The 16,379-nt window shown below is 44.9% G+C and overlaps 3 protein-coding genes across 5 annotated transcripts in view; all 3 read left to right on the top strand.

The window, feature by feature from the left end:
* Positions 1-7,710, top strand: part of stxbp5l (syntaxin binding protein 5L) — a 133,307-nt gene extending 125,597 nt beyond the window's left edge. For all 3 annotated transcript variants that reach the window (XM_085385098.1, XM_085385097.1, XM_085385099.1), the window contains 6 exons: positions 1-15; positions 2,372-2,735; positions 3,993-4,158; positions 4,296-4,407; positions 4,816-5,036; positions 5,260-7,710. The exon at positions 1-15 is cut by the window's left edge and continues 225 nt beyond it. In XM_085385098.1, the coding sequence (XP_085241224.1) occupies positions 1-15; positions 2,372-2,735; positions 3,993-4,158; positions 4,296-4,407; positions 4,816-5,036; positions 5,260-5,301 (920 nt within the window). In that variant the 3' untranslated portion in view covers positions 5,302-7,710. The remainder of the gene's footprint in view (positions 16-2,371; positions 2,736-3,992; positions 4,159-4,295; positions 4,408-4,815; positions 5,037-5,259) is intronic.
* Positions 1-16,379, top strand: part of tex30 (testis expressed 30) — a 36,197-nt gene that overhangs the window by 17,034 nt on the left and 2,784 nt on the right. The gene's annotated exons all lie outside the window — the stretch shown is intronic.
* Positions 10,122-16,070, top strand: poglut2 (protein O-glucosyltransferase 2). The gene is made up of 10 exons (XM_085385100.1): positions 10,122-10,592; positions 12,167-12,372; positions 12,517-12,722; positions 13,530-13,607; positions 13,810-13,982; positions 14,690-14,927; positions 15,020-15,229; positions 15,311-15,400; positions 15,580-15,684; positions 15,930-16,070. The coding sequence occupies exons 1-10, from the start codon at positions 10,405-10,407 to the stop codon at positions 15,945-15,947; spliced, it is 1,512 nt and encodes a 503-aa protein (XP_085241226.1). The 5' UTR covers positions 10,122-10,404; the 3' UTR covers positions 15,948-16,070.

Genomic DNA, 16,379 nt, shown 5'->3' with positions numbered 1-16,379 from the left:
CGATGGGCGTAAGTGGTAAGTACCACCGAAACTGCAACAGTACCACAAGAAGTACCAAAGTTATTAGTCACTTTAAACTATACCCGCCTACATGATACTGCTGAAGCAACAACACTATGATACGGTCATGATTAGGGCCACAGGTCCTCTGTAGTTTCACTGTAGTTCAGCAGTTTGCCATCATGCTAATGGGAGAGCACGAATGAATGAAGCGTCACAATATTCTGGATAGAGTCATGTATATTTCTATAGCAACAGAGACCAACAGCGATAGTTGTACCAGGCGGTGACTCGTGCTTGTTCTGCTGTAACGTTTGTTTAAACCAGCCTGAAGTGGAGGCTCCAAGAACTGCAGGTTTTTCAGTGTAATGCTTCATTTAGGAGTTCATAAGGTGAGTTCAGTGCAGTGATTTCATATTACAAATGTGTTGGAATGAATCCCAATCAAAAGTTGAAAAACGGCAAAATTCATATTTTGCATGGTTGGTTCCAAGTAGAGCTTCAATCTGCAACAAGAAGAAATCTGAGTGACACGAAACATTTTTTGAGCATGAAATTTATTGGAAACATCACTTAGACTGAAACGGGCTGTCACGGCTGAGCAGCCGGTGTGTTTGAGGAACGGACCCCAACGAACTATGGTTTAACAAAGAGCCGTTGATTTAAGCTGATGAGAAAAGAGACAAGCGAGGCGAGTTGAAACAAGGGTGAAACTAAACTGAAACATAACTGGGAAACAACTGTGGCTAAATATGGAAACAATGACAAGAGACTAGAGCATGAAACTGCACAGGAACCTGAACAGTAGGAGCAAAAACTCTATGACATGAAACAAACAGACGACCCGACCAAGGACAGTAAGCGGACTGAAGCACACAGGAGGGTAACGAGGGAAGTGCAAACACAGCTGACACAAACGAACATGATGGTGCCCCAGGGGGAAGTAAAACCAAGCACACTGAACACAGAACACAAAACATGGAGAGACGTGGACATGACAACATGCAGACAATAAACACATGACAAGAGACGACTTATAAATGAGGAATTATAGAAGAAACAAAACCAGAATGAAACTCAACTAAATCCTAACTAATAATAGCAGCGCAAGGACTAAGCATACTTTCAACATGGACTCCAAATGCTGAGTCACAGACACCGACACAGGCTGCGTTACAGCTGATCAAAGTTTAGGACCACATGCCTTCAAAAGGCAAAAATGTGGATTCATTGTCATTGAAAAACTGCATTAAAATTACGTTTGAAGTAAAATGGTCATTTGGTACGTAGAGGAAACTGATTCGTCACAGATCTGTATGAAACTGAAGTTTACCCTGAACAGCTGGAGCCGACCCACAGTGGCCACAGTCCATAATAAAGTTATCATCATGTCAGTGATGCTGATGCTGCTCTGATGGAGCTCGGTCTAAACCCCGGGACACTGATCTGACCAAACAAATCTCATCTTTCACTCAGTTTGAATTCTGTGGACACAAACGGTCGTTATGAACATGAGAGGAAATGTGTGGCCGACTCTTACAGTAAGTGGAGATCGTTCTCCAAGAGCACAGATGCACCGTGTTAAGCTGTGAGGCTTCAAAGGCCTCATTTGTTTCAATTACACGTGATTTTCTTTCACTGAAACTTTGATGGGCATCGTGCATTATTTTGCAAATGGCTTGATTTTGTACTCCAGAGTGTGGACAGTGTTTCTACAGTCTACACAAAACGGAGCCACTCAGAGACGCATTACTGCTCCTGAAAAAAAGGTCTCCCGTTCAAAGTAAAAACATCAATATAGCCAAATTTCCAGTCCCTTTGAAGCAGCAGCTCTTCCCTTGAGACTAAACTTATGAGAAGCGAGCTTATTACTGGAAGGTCACAGATCCACTCAAGAGAAGAAGAAAGGATTGTTTCCTCTCGTTCTAAAGTGCTCCTGTGGGCGTCTATTGGATAACGTCCGATGTAGTAAATGCAGCATCTGAAAAGTGTCAGTAATGTATTACTGCATCCAGTAGTTGCACTTGTGAGGCAGTTAAGTGTACAAGGTTGTGAAGCTTGCCTTGTATCATTCAGTCCTTTTTGTATAGCTATACAAACGTTATATTACAGGCAGTATTAGAGGGAAAATCACAACAGTGGAAAGGAAGGACCCCGCTTTGACTCGAAGAGACCTACAGCAGAGGTCTGCCAGGACTCTGGCAGCAGTGGTCTGTACATACATGCTCAGTTTTAAAGACCACGTGAGAACATAGACGCATCTTTTTGACTGAAATGTTACGCTTAGCGCCGTCTTCCATCCTGTGCTGAGCTTTAAAGACTTTTCTCTCCCACTGTGTGCTGGGTCCCTCTCCTGCTCACACACTCACAGGAGCGGTGCTGATGCTGAAGGGCTCTGTGTTACGCTTCAGCTTCTTGGACTGCATGGGAGCTCTCATCCAGCCCCCCTATGAGGTTTGGCGGGACCACAACGCCCCCGAGGACCCCGACCGACTGCGGAGGCGCAAGCTGGTCCACTTTTCGCCATCGTCCTCCCAGGACGCCTGCGGAGACGGACACTTGGCTGTGGTGTGCTCTGAGAGGCAGGCCAAAGTGTTCCTGATGCCCTCGCAGTCTTGCCTGTTTGTCCACAACATCACAGAGTCGTCCTTTGTGCTGAGGGCTGACGTGGTGTCTGTGTGCAACAGCGTGTGCCTCGCCTGCTTCTGTGCAAACGGACACGTCATGACACTCAGGTATGACCACGGCCGCTCGAGTTCTCTGTTATTAGATGTTTTTTTAATCTGCGCACGCTGTAGCGCGGCCTGCTTTAAAGCCTGCTCTGTCAGCGCAGCTATCATTTCTGTGTTTGCACTGTTAAGCTGAACGTGGCTGCGTAGCAGCTTTTTCCTTTTCACAGGTAAGGATACTTAATCTGAACCGGTCAGTGAGAGCGTTTTGGTGCAGAGGAAATCTGAGAGTTACATGTGACTCTATGCAAGGGCCACTCACTGGGTGGATGCTGAATGGTCTGGCTCTATCCGGTCTTTAAGTGATGATGTGATGAACCTGCTTCCGAGTCCAAACTACTGTGTTTATTAAGGCTGCTGTGTTTTTAACATGTTTTGTATCTTGTTCTATTTAATCTGAACAAGCCCCTAAAAAACTCTCTCTGTTTTTACCACCACTGTTCATTTTAAAGCTCAGTGTTTAAACCCTTACGATGTAGCTACAGCCCCTGCAGCAGTATATTAATGACTAACCTCGTATTGTGGATGGATTATCTCAGTTGTTCTCCTGACTGAAGTTTGGTCTGTTTACAGCATCCTGCCATGCGATTGCATTTGTCTCTAACCATCAGGAACCCTCACGTTAACTTTTATAAGTGGAAAAAAGTTAGCGTTCATCCTCCAGCTTCACTGTGTTTATGCTAGGCTAACATAGCTGTGTCGCTAGCGATCACGTAGCACATCATTAAATACCAGCTAGCCCAACTTCAGTAACCCTACAAACGTCACTGCTGTTTAGTTTTCTGTCTTCATTTATGTTGGAAGTGATAGCAGAGCTGTACGTTTGAATTTTCCAGAAATCTCTCAGTCAGAACATGCTATATCATGTTTAGGTGGAAGCTAGCGAGCTAACTTCCTGCTAACTTCTAACTCTGTTAAACGTAATAAATCCTGTTTTCATGGATGTTAAACTGAATTGTTACACCTGGTAAAGCAGCAACGCTGATCATTTTATTAAAGGTGAAAGAATTTAGACAGTTTGTAACTCTCAGTGATGCTGCAGTGTTCGTTTGACTAATGACGTCAGACTTAAAGACCGGATTCGTGCAGTTTACCTCTGAGACTACAGCCTATGAAAAGCTGCTTTGTTACCAAAGATTAGAAAAGAAACATAATAATGATTTCTTTCTTTTTATTCTGATGTTCAGTGTAGTTTACTTTTGAAGCTCAGTAATTATTACACAGCTGTTCTTACCTTTCTTCACTCTTTCATTCTGCCCACAGTCTGCCCAGCTTAAGACCGCTCATGGATGTCAATTACCTGCCTCTGACAGACATGCGCATTGCAAGAACCTTTTACTTCACCAATGGGGGGCAGGCACTGTATCTCAGCTCCCCCACAGAGGTCCAGAGAATTACATACAGCCAGGAGATGTGCGATAACCTGCAGGTCAGCACTAGGGCTGGCAAAATTGGCCATTTGGCAATCATCCCCTCCGTCTGTTGCTGATGGCCAGTGAATTATCTGCCATCTTCTCTGATTACATCCTTCGTGCAACTTCTAAAATTCTTTTTTTTTTTTTGCAGGAAATGCTGGGAGAGCTGTTTACACCAATAGAAACACCAGAAGCCCAGAACCGAGGATTTTTAAAAGGCTTCTTTGGAGGAAATGCCCACACCTTTGACAGAGAAGAGCTCTGTGCGTTGTCTGTCTACATTATTTTCTTAATATAAAGCATTCAAGAATGCATGACACCATATTATACTGCTAATAATAAGACATGAATGTCTTTAGCCTGCACATGGCAGATTACATAAGATGTACTTGCTGATTTTGTGGCTTTGGTTGTGAGACTAGCACTCGCTCTAACCAATAAGAGGTCGCGCAGTGAGACGGGGCAATGTGAGAACACCTTAAAAGTTTTCTTAAGTTGAAAATACTCAGACTAGTTTAACTTGTATCAGACGAGGCAATCGCAGTCAGAGCGAGCACACAATGTTGGCAAACAATGACAAACAGTCAGTTGGCAAAATCAGGAGGCGTGTCTGAAGAACCCCAGGGTGCGTTTGATTTCCACACCCCTGTCACTCTGTCTCGTTCCAACAGTCGGCGAGGCTGCGGCTGGGAAGGCTTCTCGGAGTCTTGCGCAGCACATCCCTGGACAGGGAGGAGTGGAGGGCATGAAGGTCGCCGCTAGTGGAGTGGTGGGCGAGCTGGCGAGGGCGCGCATTGCTCTGGATGAGAGAGGCCAGAGGCTGGGGGAGCTGGAGGAGCGCACCGCCCTAATGATGACTAGTGCAGAAGCCTTCTCCAAGCACGCTCATGAGGTGAAAATGAAACATAACATGATGTGAAAATATAAAGAGCATCTAAATGTACAACTTTGGATTTTGAGACATTAACAAAAACTGAACTGAAGCCAACAAAAGTGGTTATTAAATGATTCTCTTGTTGGCAAATCAATAATTTACTCCCCAATGCAATAAAAAGAAATGCTCTCAAGGTTTCAGTCCTTCTCATTAAGAAGATGTCCTTTTGTATCTTTTCCAGCTGATGCTGAAATGCAAGGACAAGAAGTGGTACCAGTTCTAATAGCAGGACGGGGGCCTCGGTCTGCCCTCATGCTGCTGGGAACGATATGCCGCGACGGGACTTTCACTTCAAAAATGAAAGCATTCAAAGAGAGGCACAGTGACTTTGTCTTTATGGCTTCTGGCTTGGCTTCATGCACACACTGTCACATCGCTGAGTGATGAGGACGGGCTAGTTCCCCGTCTAGACCTGCAGCGAGAAGGACGGTGAGGAGATGGCGGCATTTGAAGGTCTGAAGATGGAACTGGAAGTGTGTGTGTGTGTGTGTGTGTGTGTGTGTGTGTGTGTGTGTGTGTGTGTGTGTGCGGTTTTTCTGGACCTTACTGTGTAGATAGTCAAAAACTAAGAAACCAACAAGAAATGCATGAAACAGCAATGAATGACTAAAAATATACAACTGCCATATTAAAAAGCAGCATGCTACTTTAACATGAGAGTCAAACATAAAAAGACGTTTTATTTATGATGTAAGCCAACAACACAAATTATGAAAAACTTTCTATTTTTTGAGATATTAACAAAAAATGATATATAAAAAGGGAAACGTATACCTGCATTGCTACTAAGCCAAAAGTTGTGTTACTTTCCCTTTTTTTAATGTTTCTTTTTACTCCCTAGTCTCAGCTCATATTACTTCACACACTATATATACCAAACGCACACAGTTAACTTTGTCGACACACACTTAAAAACCGCTAAAACGTTGTTCGTACTCTGGGCTGCACAGTGCAAATGAAATATAACTCAGTTGTATTAACACTCAGCTCTCAGCAATCTAGTTCCACTTTTCAGCTGCTGCAACTTACAAACCCGTGAAATGAACACGAGAGAAGGCGTGGGTGTGGGAGCGTGTTGCGGTCAGTGTGTTTATATCTATACTACAAACTTATATTCACGTGCCATAAAAACCACGGAGGAGCTGATCCAGGTTTCCTGTGGCTCACAGCAGAGAACGGTGACCGTGAACATATGAAGGCGTGTTTTAGTTGTCCCTGATCTTTGAGTCTATCGCTGCCTTCGCGCGACGTTAGGTCGCGTGTGCAAGTGTGAGTGAGGCAGAAAGAGAACCACACCCTCCCTCAGCCAGAGCAGCCAACGTGAACGACACCCTCACATCTCTCTCCACCTCACTCTGCAGTTGGTGCATTCTGGTGTGCAACCCGAGCAGTCGTCTTTTCATAATGACAGGCAGTACTCGTGGTGACTGTCACCGTCTTCGTGATGGGAACATGAAGAGGAGTTGTTTGTCAGTAAGCGGTTCGGGAGAAGTGACAGTTTTTTCCAGTGATGTTCAGCCGTCGAGTACGTGAAAAAAAAATGAAGGCGTTCGTTCGGTTTTGGTTTCTCTTCCTTTCGATATCGTTCTTGATGACTGTGACTATGATATCCTTGTGTCGCAGTCCTATATTTGATGGTTACGGCCTCTTTAACGAAGGCTTTTGTATTTTAAAAACAACAAACGTGTCATGATACATGGTCGTCGTGTATCACATCGTGATTGTGTTACGTGTCAGTGGGTAGCCACACGACAAGGACGAACAACATCGAGTGAGGAGGATATTTTGTACTTGTGTATTTGTCTGTATTTTGAACTGAAAACTCAAACGCGGGATAACCGGCATCCGTCTCTCACACACATCAGACCTTTATGCTGATCGTGGCGGCGTCACGCCCGCGTGAAACGTGCACGGCAGCACATACATCCACAGCCTGAAACAATAAGAGGAACACGTGAATCTGCATTGCTAATCATCTTTGCCTGCTTCCTGTCAGGCGGCTGACACATTCCTGAGGCTCGAGCGGCCTTCACGCGTTTATTTTTACCGACTTCACCTGAAATCCTACAGCCAGGCTACCTGGATTTGGTTCAACGGGGTGTCTAAAACACAGCAAACTAATAATGTCGTTCTCTCTTATCTCTGTACCGTCAATGAGTTTTGTGTAAGTGCAGAAAAAACAACACAAAACCAAAATACACAAAAAAATGACAAAAAAACTCCGATTCTGCTGACAGGGTGTTTTGTTAGAAGGTTTTCGGTTTCTATGTTTTCAGTTTTTATATTAACTGTACAGTTCAATCTTGGGTGAAAGGTGAAACAAAAAAATAAAAAATAAAGTATATTCTTGGGATATTTTCTCGTATATGTTGTACCTGTTACTGCTGGTACTGTATCTGGTATTCTGGCTCTGTCTAAATCACAGGAACGATGTAGTTCTTCACACTGTAGTATGTTAAAGAGGCATTCACTTGGTTTTCAATGATGGCAGCAACGTTTGTCTTATTTAAATGGATTCTACCACTTTTTGTTCTTCTTGATATTATACTAGTGTAATAGAAATTACTTGACAAAAAATGATCTGAAAATATGTTGATGCAACAGCAAATTGAAATAAACATTGATTGATGTACACGGCTGAGAGCTCTCGTCACTAAACCAGCTGCGAGTGCAAAAGCACTTTAGTTTGACCTTTGTTCAGGTAAGTAACCACGTTTTGACCCACAGGTAAAGCCAGGATCAGGTTTATGCAGTTATTGTCATTTACCTTTCATCAATAGTAATAAAGCTTCCAGACTAAGAACTGTCCTTCCTCTGGTAAATTCAACGCTACCTGCCAGGTGAGTCTAATGACATAAAGAGGACTGGAGTTCATTTAAGCTCAGAAATAGTTCATGAACAGACGTAACTGTGATATTCTGTGATGTTAAGAGCAAAAAGCCTGATTTTACCAGTGCATCATATTTATGTAGAAACTTTAATTATTTTGACAGTTTTGTTAGATTTAGTAGGTCCATAAGTTTTCTGACTGGAACACAGTTTGTGTACTTTTATACACCAGTGCAGTGCATTTATAAATCAATACGCGACTAACGTGCAGACTCCCTGATTTTATTCAAGGTTTAACAAAAGTACTGCATTTACTGTTCATTTCTATGCGCTGTCCCCACTGTCAGAGGCTCAACAATAATTGGCCTATTGACTGACAAACAGTTTAACCAGTTACGCTTTTATCCAAACCCAACGAGCTGTCAGTGGAAGTCGAGGAGGCCCTCGTTAGGCTGAAAAGGAATCAACGTGTCACACAGACAGAAAAAACAACCGAAGAAGGCAGCTGAGGTGGATGATCGCAAGTTCTTTCTTTAGTTAAAAAAACAACATTTTAACACTCCAGAGGAGGGAGGAGTGTTATTGTCAAAGAGACACCTTCATGAATGTAAATAAAGACGGTTTACATTCAATTTTATTTATACAGCAGCTGTTGGCTCAAGGTGCTTTATACTGAAGGTAAAGAACTACAATGATATACAGTCAGTCGTGGCTCAAAGAGTTGGCAGTTTGTCTTGTAATCGGAAGGTTGCCGGTTCGAGCCCCAGCTCGGACAGTCTCGGTCGTTGTGTCCTTGGGCAAGACACTTCACCTACCGCCTACTGGTGATGGCCAGAGGGGCAGATTAGCGCGTTATGGCAGCCTCGCTTCTGTCAGTCTGCCCCAGGGCAGCTGTGGCTACACCTGTAGCTGTTGTTGTGAATGTGAGAGTGAATGAATAGTGGAATTGTAAAGCGCTTTGAGGGCCCCGAAAAGCGCTATATAAATGCAATCTATTATTATATGACCCCCTGTGATCATGTGTGACAGTGGGAAGGAACCAGGGGGCCACCTGCTGCAACTGGTTAGGGATGAGGGGATGAAAACGGGACAAAAGACGCGCTGTGGAGTTAATAATAGATGCAGAGTGGTACATAAACACTTGTTTGCAGTAATGGGAAGAGAAACTGGAGAAGGAGGAAACAGCTCACGAGCCAAAGTTCGGCTATGGCTGCAGTGGAAGAAGGTTGTTCGTCTTGATTGTGACTGCTGATCGAAGCAGCAGGATGAGCTGTGAAGAGCTCAGGGCTTCCTCTCTGCTCACATTCAGATAATCCTGCAGAGCTGATCAGACAGAGCTTCACAGTGCAGACAGATAATGAGCCAAAGCAAACTGCAAAAACAGCCCAAGACTTTCTCAAGGAAAGCAAAGAAAGTCTCCAATGTCTGAGTCAGTGACCTGATCTCAGCCCAACAGAGCAGCTTTAGTTATTAAATGCAAAACTTAAGGCAGAGACTCAGAAACAAGCGGCGGAGAGACACTGGCAGAGCATCTCAGGTAAGGAAACAGCACGTGGTGATGTCACCAGGCAGTAAAATATCATTGCAAAGACTTTTATCCAGATACTAAAATATAAAGTTTGTATTCAAAATTATGTTAGTCTGACCAACTACTTCTGAGCCTCTGAGACGGGGAAGATTTATGGGTTTTATTTATTTGAATTAAAGCTGTGAGTTACAAAAATGGTTTAATTTTCCACATATGGCCCGAACTGCACTTTCAAACAGAATATTTAATATTTACACTGGAAAAAAAGTTCTTAAACTTTAACTTCTTTGAAATCTTTCAGGACTTCAGATTTGTACAAATTTAATTTAAGAACATTTCTATTTTGTACAAATAAATATAAATAAAATTATATCTAGTAAAACAAATACGACTGCGTCGTATAAAATCACATTAATTATAGTTTGTTATAACTTTCAGGTGACATTTATAACATGTTTATTATCATTTATATTATTACCAGTAGTGGGAGGAGTCGTTTTATTGTTATTTAAATATGAGGTAAAGTTTTCATTTCCAACCACTTACATTCAGGCCAGCATGTACCCAAGACTTTAACTTCCGTGTTTCCGTCCAATCACATTTACACCTGGAGCTCCATCGGTCTCTTGGCCAATCGGGTCTCACAACGCGCTCTGTTGTCCCGCCCCCTTTCATTCAGCTAATTGTTTACTGGACTGTAAAAGATTTTTTTGAGTTAGCTGCCGGTGTGCTAGCAGCGTTAACGTTCCTGAAACAGCGATACCGCGCTCGTTCTAACCGGATGTGAAATGCGGTGTCTGCGGTGAGTCGTGTGAGTGTAGATGGAGCGAAGCGAAGTTCACACGCTGCACACTGACTTCAGTCCGTCCGCTCAGTTTTCACAGAGTTGAACGAACAATGGCAGTTTGGGCCGGCAGAGGCCGAGAGCTCGCACAACTGTAACCCGTGTGAGCCTGCGCATTGGCCGGTATGTCTGCACTGCGGCCGTGGTGGCTGCTCTTCTGTCTGGCTGTGCTCGGGCATGACCTGCGGGGGTCTCAGGCGGGCTCGGCCCCCAGCGCTGCGAACACTTTAGTATGGGGACCCGGGCTGGAGGCTAGCGTCGTCCTTCCAGCTCGATTCTTCTACATACAGGCGGCGGACAGCTCGGGGAAAAAGTGAGTAATGCGAGGCCTGTGGTATGCGACTCCAGCTGCAGAGCCTGGAGTTTACTGTCGTATCGGGGTGTCAGAATCACATCACTGGTTTTCTCATTATCATGCGCATGTGCAAGCCGGAGACCTCACATGTGACCACGCAGGTGTGATTTAACAGTCAGAAGTACCAAAGGTCTGAATGTAGCTGTGTGCAAAATCACGTCTGTCTCTGAGTCTCCTCCGTATCTCCTCTGTGTCACTATCAGATATCCAGTGCCATGTCAAACCTCTCTGTTCTTTATATTAGAAGAGAAAGGGGACACGAATTTGCTGATAAATATGGAAATGCAGCAAAGAAAGAGTTTATGTGATTGCAAAAAGCGTCCGAGTGAATATTTAGTATGACCGCTTTATTGTTCAGCACAGTCTGAGCTCTCTGAGCAGCTCTGTGAGGATCTTCAGGAACTGTTCTCCAGGCTTCCTGAAGGACAGTCAAAGCTCTTCCTCGGATGTTTCTGCCTTTGCTTGTGTTCTCTGTCAGGATGATCCCACACTGCTTCAGTGGAGCTGAGGTCCGAGTGTCATGCTAAAGAGATGTTTCCAGATGTTCCTGCGTGGTGGATCAGACTCTGTAATTCATCAGTTTATCAAAGAACCTGAAACCATGACACAGCCTCCACCGTGCTTCACAGATGGCTGCAGACGCTCACTGCTGGACCTCCTCCTGACCTCCTCGTACACACTGACCATGATGTGGATCCATCTCTCCATCACACCTGTTCCTCTGACCTTCAGTCCAGTTCTGGTGTCATTTTCAGCCTCAGCCTTTCCTCCTGTTTCCCTTCAGCCGTCCTTCACTGAATCTTCTCTGATGAGGCTTCAGTGAAGTGTGACCATCGCTCGGTGGATTTTTATGCTTGAATCAGAGCTCCTTTGATGGGGTGTCCAAAGAAAAACACTGAGACACCTTCAGAAAACTGGAGAACTATTGCTCAAGAGAACCTTTAGAGAACATTTTATCTTATCTATTTGTACTTATAAGCCAAAAAAACCTGCATGACTACAAAAGAACACTATATAAAATAAAGTGTGGTGTTAAATCTGAAGTTTTGACCTGTGAGGGCAGATATGACAGACAAACCACAGGCAGGACGATGTCAGACGGCCTCCAATGACCTTTTTCATCACACAGTTGCAGGAGCTTATCAAAGGTGCCTCCTCTCTGTGGTGATCATGCCTGCTACAGTCATTACTGCACCGTGAGCTGGTGCAGACACACTGACTGTGCAAAAAGTGCACCCAACCATAAAAAACAGTGCACAAGTTGTTACTCTGAGTGACGATCCAAGTTACCCAGACACATCTGTTAGGAGACCACCACGGCACAGATGTTTTCTGTGACACGCAAACTTTAAACCTTCTTGTATGTAGAGAGTATAAACTGTGAGTGAGCGCTGAAATGAACCATACGATGATGAACTGGCAAAGGTTCAGTCCGCTGCTTTGTAAACATCGGCTCGTATTTGTTGTTATAAGATGAGATGCTGTCCTCCTGAGCAGCAGTAGATATCTTTGTATTCTCCCTCCTCCCACAGTTTGACTGCATCACCTGGTGAGAAAACCTTTGAAGTAAAGATTGTGTCTCCTGTGGAGCAGTTCACCAGGATTTGGATCCAGGTCCTGGATCGTCGGGATGGCTCATTCCTGGTCCGCTACCGAATGTACGCCACCTACTCGGAGCTTCACGTCCACGTTTTGCTGAAGAACGAGCACGTTGCCAAGTCACCGTTTGTTCTCAAAGGTAGGGCGCGGTCCGTGAAGCTGCGATGTTCACTCTGATAAATGACATCATGGACTTGATTCCTGCTCACGCTCCAATCCTGAGTCTTCACCTGCTGTTTTTGCTGGATCCAGAAACTTAATGAGTCAGTGTTGTCGTCTGCAGGCCCGGTCTATCACGAGGGATGCGACTGTCCCCGGGAGAGCGGCTCTGCGTGGGAGGCCCACATGCACTGCCCTCCGTCCTTCGCACAGATAGAGAGGGACCTGTCCTTTTACCCGAGTGTCGACCCAGATCGTAACGCACAGGAGATCCCACAGCGCTTCGGACAGCGGCAGAGCCTCTGCCACTACACCGTCAAAGACAACAAGGTGATTCCACCTGGGGAAACAAACACAGACGTATCATAGGTGTTTATGTTTTACCTGAGAGGAAGCTGAGAAAGTCAGCTTGTGGGCCTCTCAGTCATCCAGCCAAGCCTTCTTAAACCACGACACCATGTAGGCCTCTGGACACACATCAGATCCAAAGGTGAGTGTAGAAGGGAAGAATATGAAGGGTAATGTTCCTTCATCCTGGACCCTGGAGCTGTGTGACTCACCTGTAAGAGCAGAGCCAGGTGTGCATGAGTGCTGCTGTGATAGCGATGAGTCTAAAGCCCGGTTCACACACTGCTCGCATTACATGAGAATATTCAGGAACGTATCCGCTTCCATGACTAGTTCCCTCTAAAGGTATGACAGTGGTAAAGTGAAATTGATGCTTTTAGTAGTAAAAACTACTACAGTAGTACTTTGCTACTGCATTTCATACTGTGTGTGTGAGTGCAGCTGAGTCCCTTTATCAGAGGTGAATGTGACGAGTGTCACGCTTCAGGGTTTCTGTTGCTCTGTGTTCACTTCATATCTGAACACTTTAAATGAACGAGAAGGAATAAAGTCATTCCCACATTTCCCAGCATGCCGAGTTGTTTAATTATTTTAATGTCTGCATCATTTTACAGCTCTGTCTGTTTTCTTTATAGTTTAATGAAATACTGAAGTCACTGTATCATTGCAGTAACGACTCAGCTGCCACTGACTCCTGTAATCCTGTGCAGCGGTGTAATCTATTACCTGTGAAGGTAATCTTGGATTGGTGAGCAGCTGTTTTCTGTAATGTGTTTCTGTTGTCTTTAGATCTACGTGAGGACATTTGGGGAACATGTCGGGTTTAGAATCTTTATGGATGCCGTCCTGCTGTCTCTCACCAGAAAGGTAATCCGTGTTTACGTTTACTCAGCCGTCGCTCAGACGACCAGAAACACACTTTGATTTTAATGTCTGTATATGTTGATGCATCAGGGATGAAACGTTCAGACACAACTGGTGCAGTGCATGCTGGTTATCATCGTCATCATCAGTGCAGATATGCGATCAGACGGTGGCAACAGTAATGATTATCATGAAACATTTTCAGGTGCGGCTCCCTGATGTGGAGTTCTTTGTTAATCTCGGTGACTGGCCGTTGGAGAAGAGGAAGCCTCCCGAGAAGCTTCATCCCATCTTCTCCTGGTGTGGCTCCAATAACACCAGAGATATCGTCATGCCGACCTATGACCTGACCGAGTCCGTCCTGGAGACCATGGGGAGGTAAAGCTCTGTGTGGATTCAGCTAAAGTATTGCTACGTTACCACGGAAACTGGCAGTAAATTCAATTCAGTTTTATTTACACAGCACAAAATCACAGCAACAGTCGCCTCAAGACGCTTTATATTGTAAGGTCGACCCTACAATAACACATACAGACAAAAACACAATCGTATGATTCCCTATCTGCAAGCACTTTGGCGACAGTGGGAAGGAAAAACTCCCTTTTAACAGGAAGAAACCTCCAGCAGAACCAGGCTCAGGGAGGGGCGGGGCCATCTGCTGTGATTGGTTGGTGTGAGAGAAGGAAGACAGGATAAAGACATGCTGTGGAAGAGAGACAGAGGTTAATAACAGATATGATTCAGTGCAGAGAGGTCTGTTAACACATAGTGAGAGAAGAAGAAACCCCCAGTGCATCATGGGAATCCCCGGCAGCCTACGTCTATTGCAGCATAACTAAGGGAGGATTCAGGGTCACCTGGTTCCTGCTCCTCTTCATGTACGCGTGCTCTGCCATCACCGAGGCCGTCAGTAAGCAGACTGCAGTATGAACCTGCATTTCCTCCTCTCACCTTGCTGCTGTTTGAGTTGATATTTAATGCAGGTGTGATGATGAGAGCTGTTTAATGTTGGACCCTCACCTGTGAGGTTAGTGATCTCACAAACTGCAGAGGATGTAACATTCAGCACGTCCTCTGCCGTACAGGGTGAGCCTGGACATGATGTCGGTTCAGGCCAACACGGGGCCGCCGTGGCCCGAGAAGAACGCCACCGCCTTCTGGAGGGGGCGGGACAGCCGACAGGAGCGCCTGGAGCTGGTCAAGCTTTCGAGGGCTCACCCGCACATCATAGACGCCGCCTTTACTAATTTCTTCTTCTTCAAACACGACGAGAGCCTCTACGGGCCGCTCGTCAAACATGTTTCGTTTTTTGACTTTTTCAAGGTGAGATGAATTATATTCCATAAAAACGCTTTTATTACGTCAGATATTCTTATGCTAATGTGTGTGTTTTCATTGTGTCCATGCATCACCAGTACAAGTACCAAATCAACATTGATGGCACTGTGGCAGCTTATCGGCTGCCGTACCTGCTGGCGGGGGACAGCGTGGTCCTGAAGCAGGATTCTGGGTACTACGAACATTTCTACAAGCAGCTTCGAGCGTGGGAGCACTACATCCCTGTCAGGGCAGACCTGAGAGACCTGCTGGAGAAGATCCAGTGGGCGCGTGACCACGACGAAGAGGTGACGAGAACACGTGACTGGATCCTCGCTGGTTTCACTAATGACGAGTGAAGGTGGTGTCATTTTGTTTTCTTCTTTCAGGCAAAGAAAATTGCTCTCGCAGGTCAGCAGTTTGCCCGCAGTCACCTCATGGGGGACACCATCTTCTGTTATTACTACATACTGATCAAGGTAATGTGATTACAGTTTCAGAGTTACTGCACGACTGAAAAAGTATACAATGTTACTACTCACGCAGTCTTACTGTGCTCGCGCTGCGTCGCACTGACACAATGCTGATCATTCTTCATTCGGACCGATGTAAATGTGTCGCACTTCCCTCACATGTCATATTTATGCGTGCGAACTAGGACTACGCCAAACTCCAGGTCACCGAGCCGAAGATCCGGAAGGACATGGAAGTCGTGGAGCAGCCTGCTGATGACCTGTTCCCATGTTCCTGCCACAGGACAAACGTGAGAAACACCCAAATGCTTTGTTTGCTCTGCAGCTTGTCTGCAGATCCTAATGACCTTATTTTACTTTTTGCACGTTAAGAAGAGGAAACAACGTTAAATCTGGGATAGTTTTATTATTCTACAGTCTGTGGCGCCATCTGGTGTACGTGAGGCGTCACTGCAACCACCAAGAAGCCACGTTAGAGTGAACGTTTGGACCAACGTGCTGTTCTAACAGGAGTGTTTTCATGTTTGTTTTTCAGGTGAAGGATGAACTGTGACTGAGCTCCTCCCACTTCATAACTGACAGCCTTTTCTTTTAAAGTGCCAATCAATTGTATGACTATGGTTTGAATATCTGATTCTTATTTTTCAATAAATGCTTTTAATGTGTTCAGAGCGTGTTTTTCTCTCTGATGTCAGATTATTTACTCAGTGAGGTTTAGTGTCAGCCCTGAGGTTGAGCAGCTGACCGCTGTGCCTGTTGGAAAATCAGCCGTGGCCACGCCTTCAGTTTACCTGACGGATAAAACAGAACGGAAAACATTTAAAATAAAAATCGTATCCTTGTGAAAAAGTAAACAAACGGAAGTGTCATAAAGTTAATGCTGCTGTTTATAACTGACCATTACCCTGTTGCATGGTTTAGATTTGAACCACAAAGCATTGAGTCGCTGTTGGTGAGGAGTCACTGCCCTGTACAAAGTGATATT

The sequence above is a fragment of the Rhamphochromis longiceps genome, linkage group LG16 (genome assembly GCF_057381845.1).
Source record: "Rhamphochromis longiceps isolate RC_006_pf linkage group LG16, R_longiceps_female_GT1.1, whole genome shotgun sequence".
Lineage (NCBI taxonomy): Eukaryota > Metazoa > Chordata > Actinopteri > Cichliformes > Cichlidae > Rhamphochromis > Rhamphochromis longiceps.
Note: the sequence above shows the minus strand (reverse complement) of the source record. Positions and strands in the feature narration are given on the sequence as shown.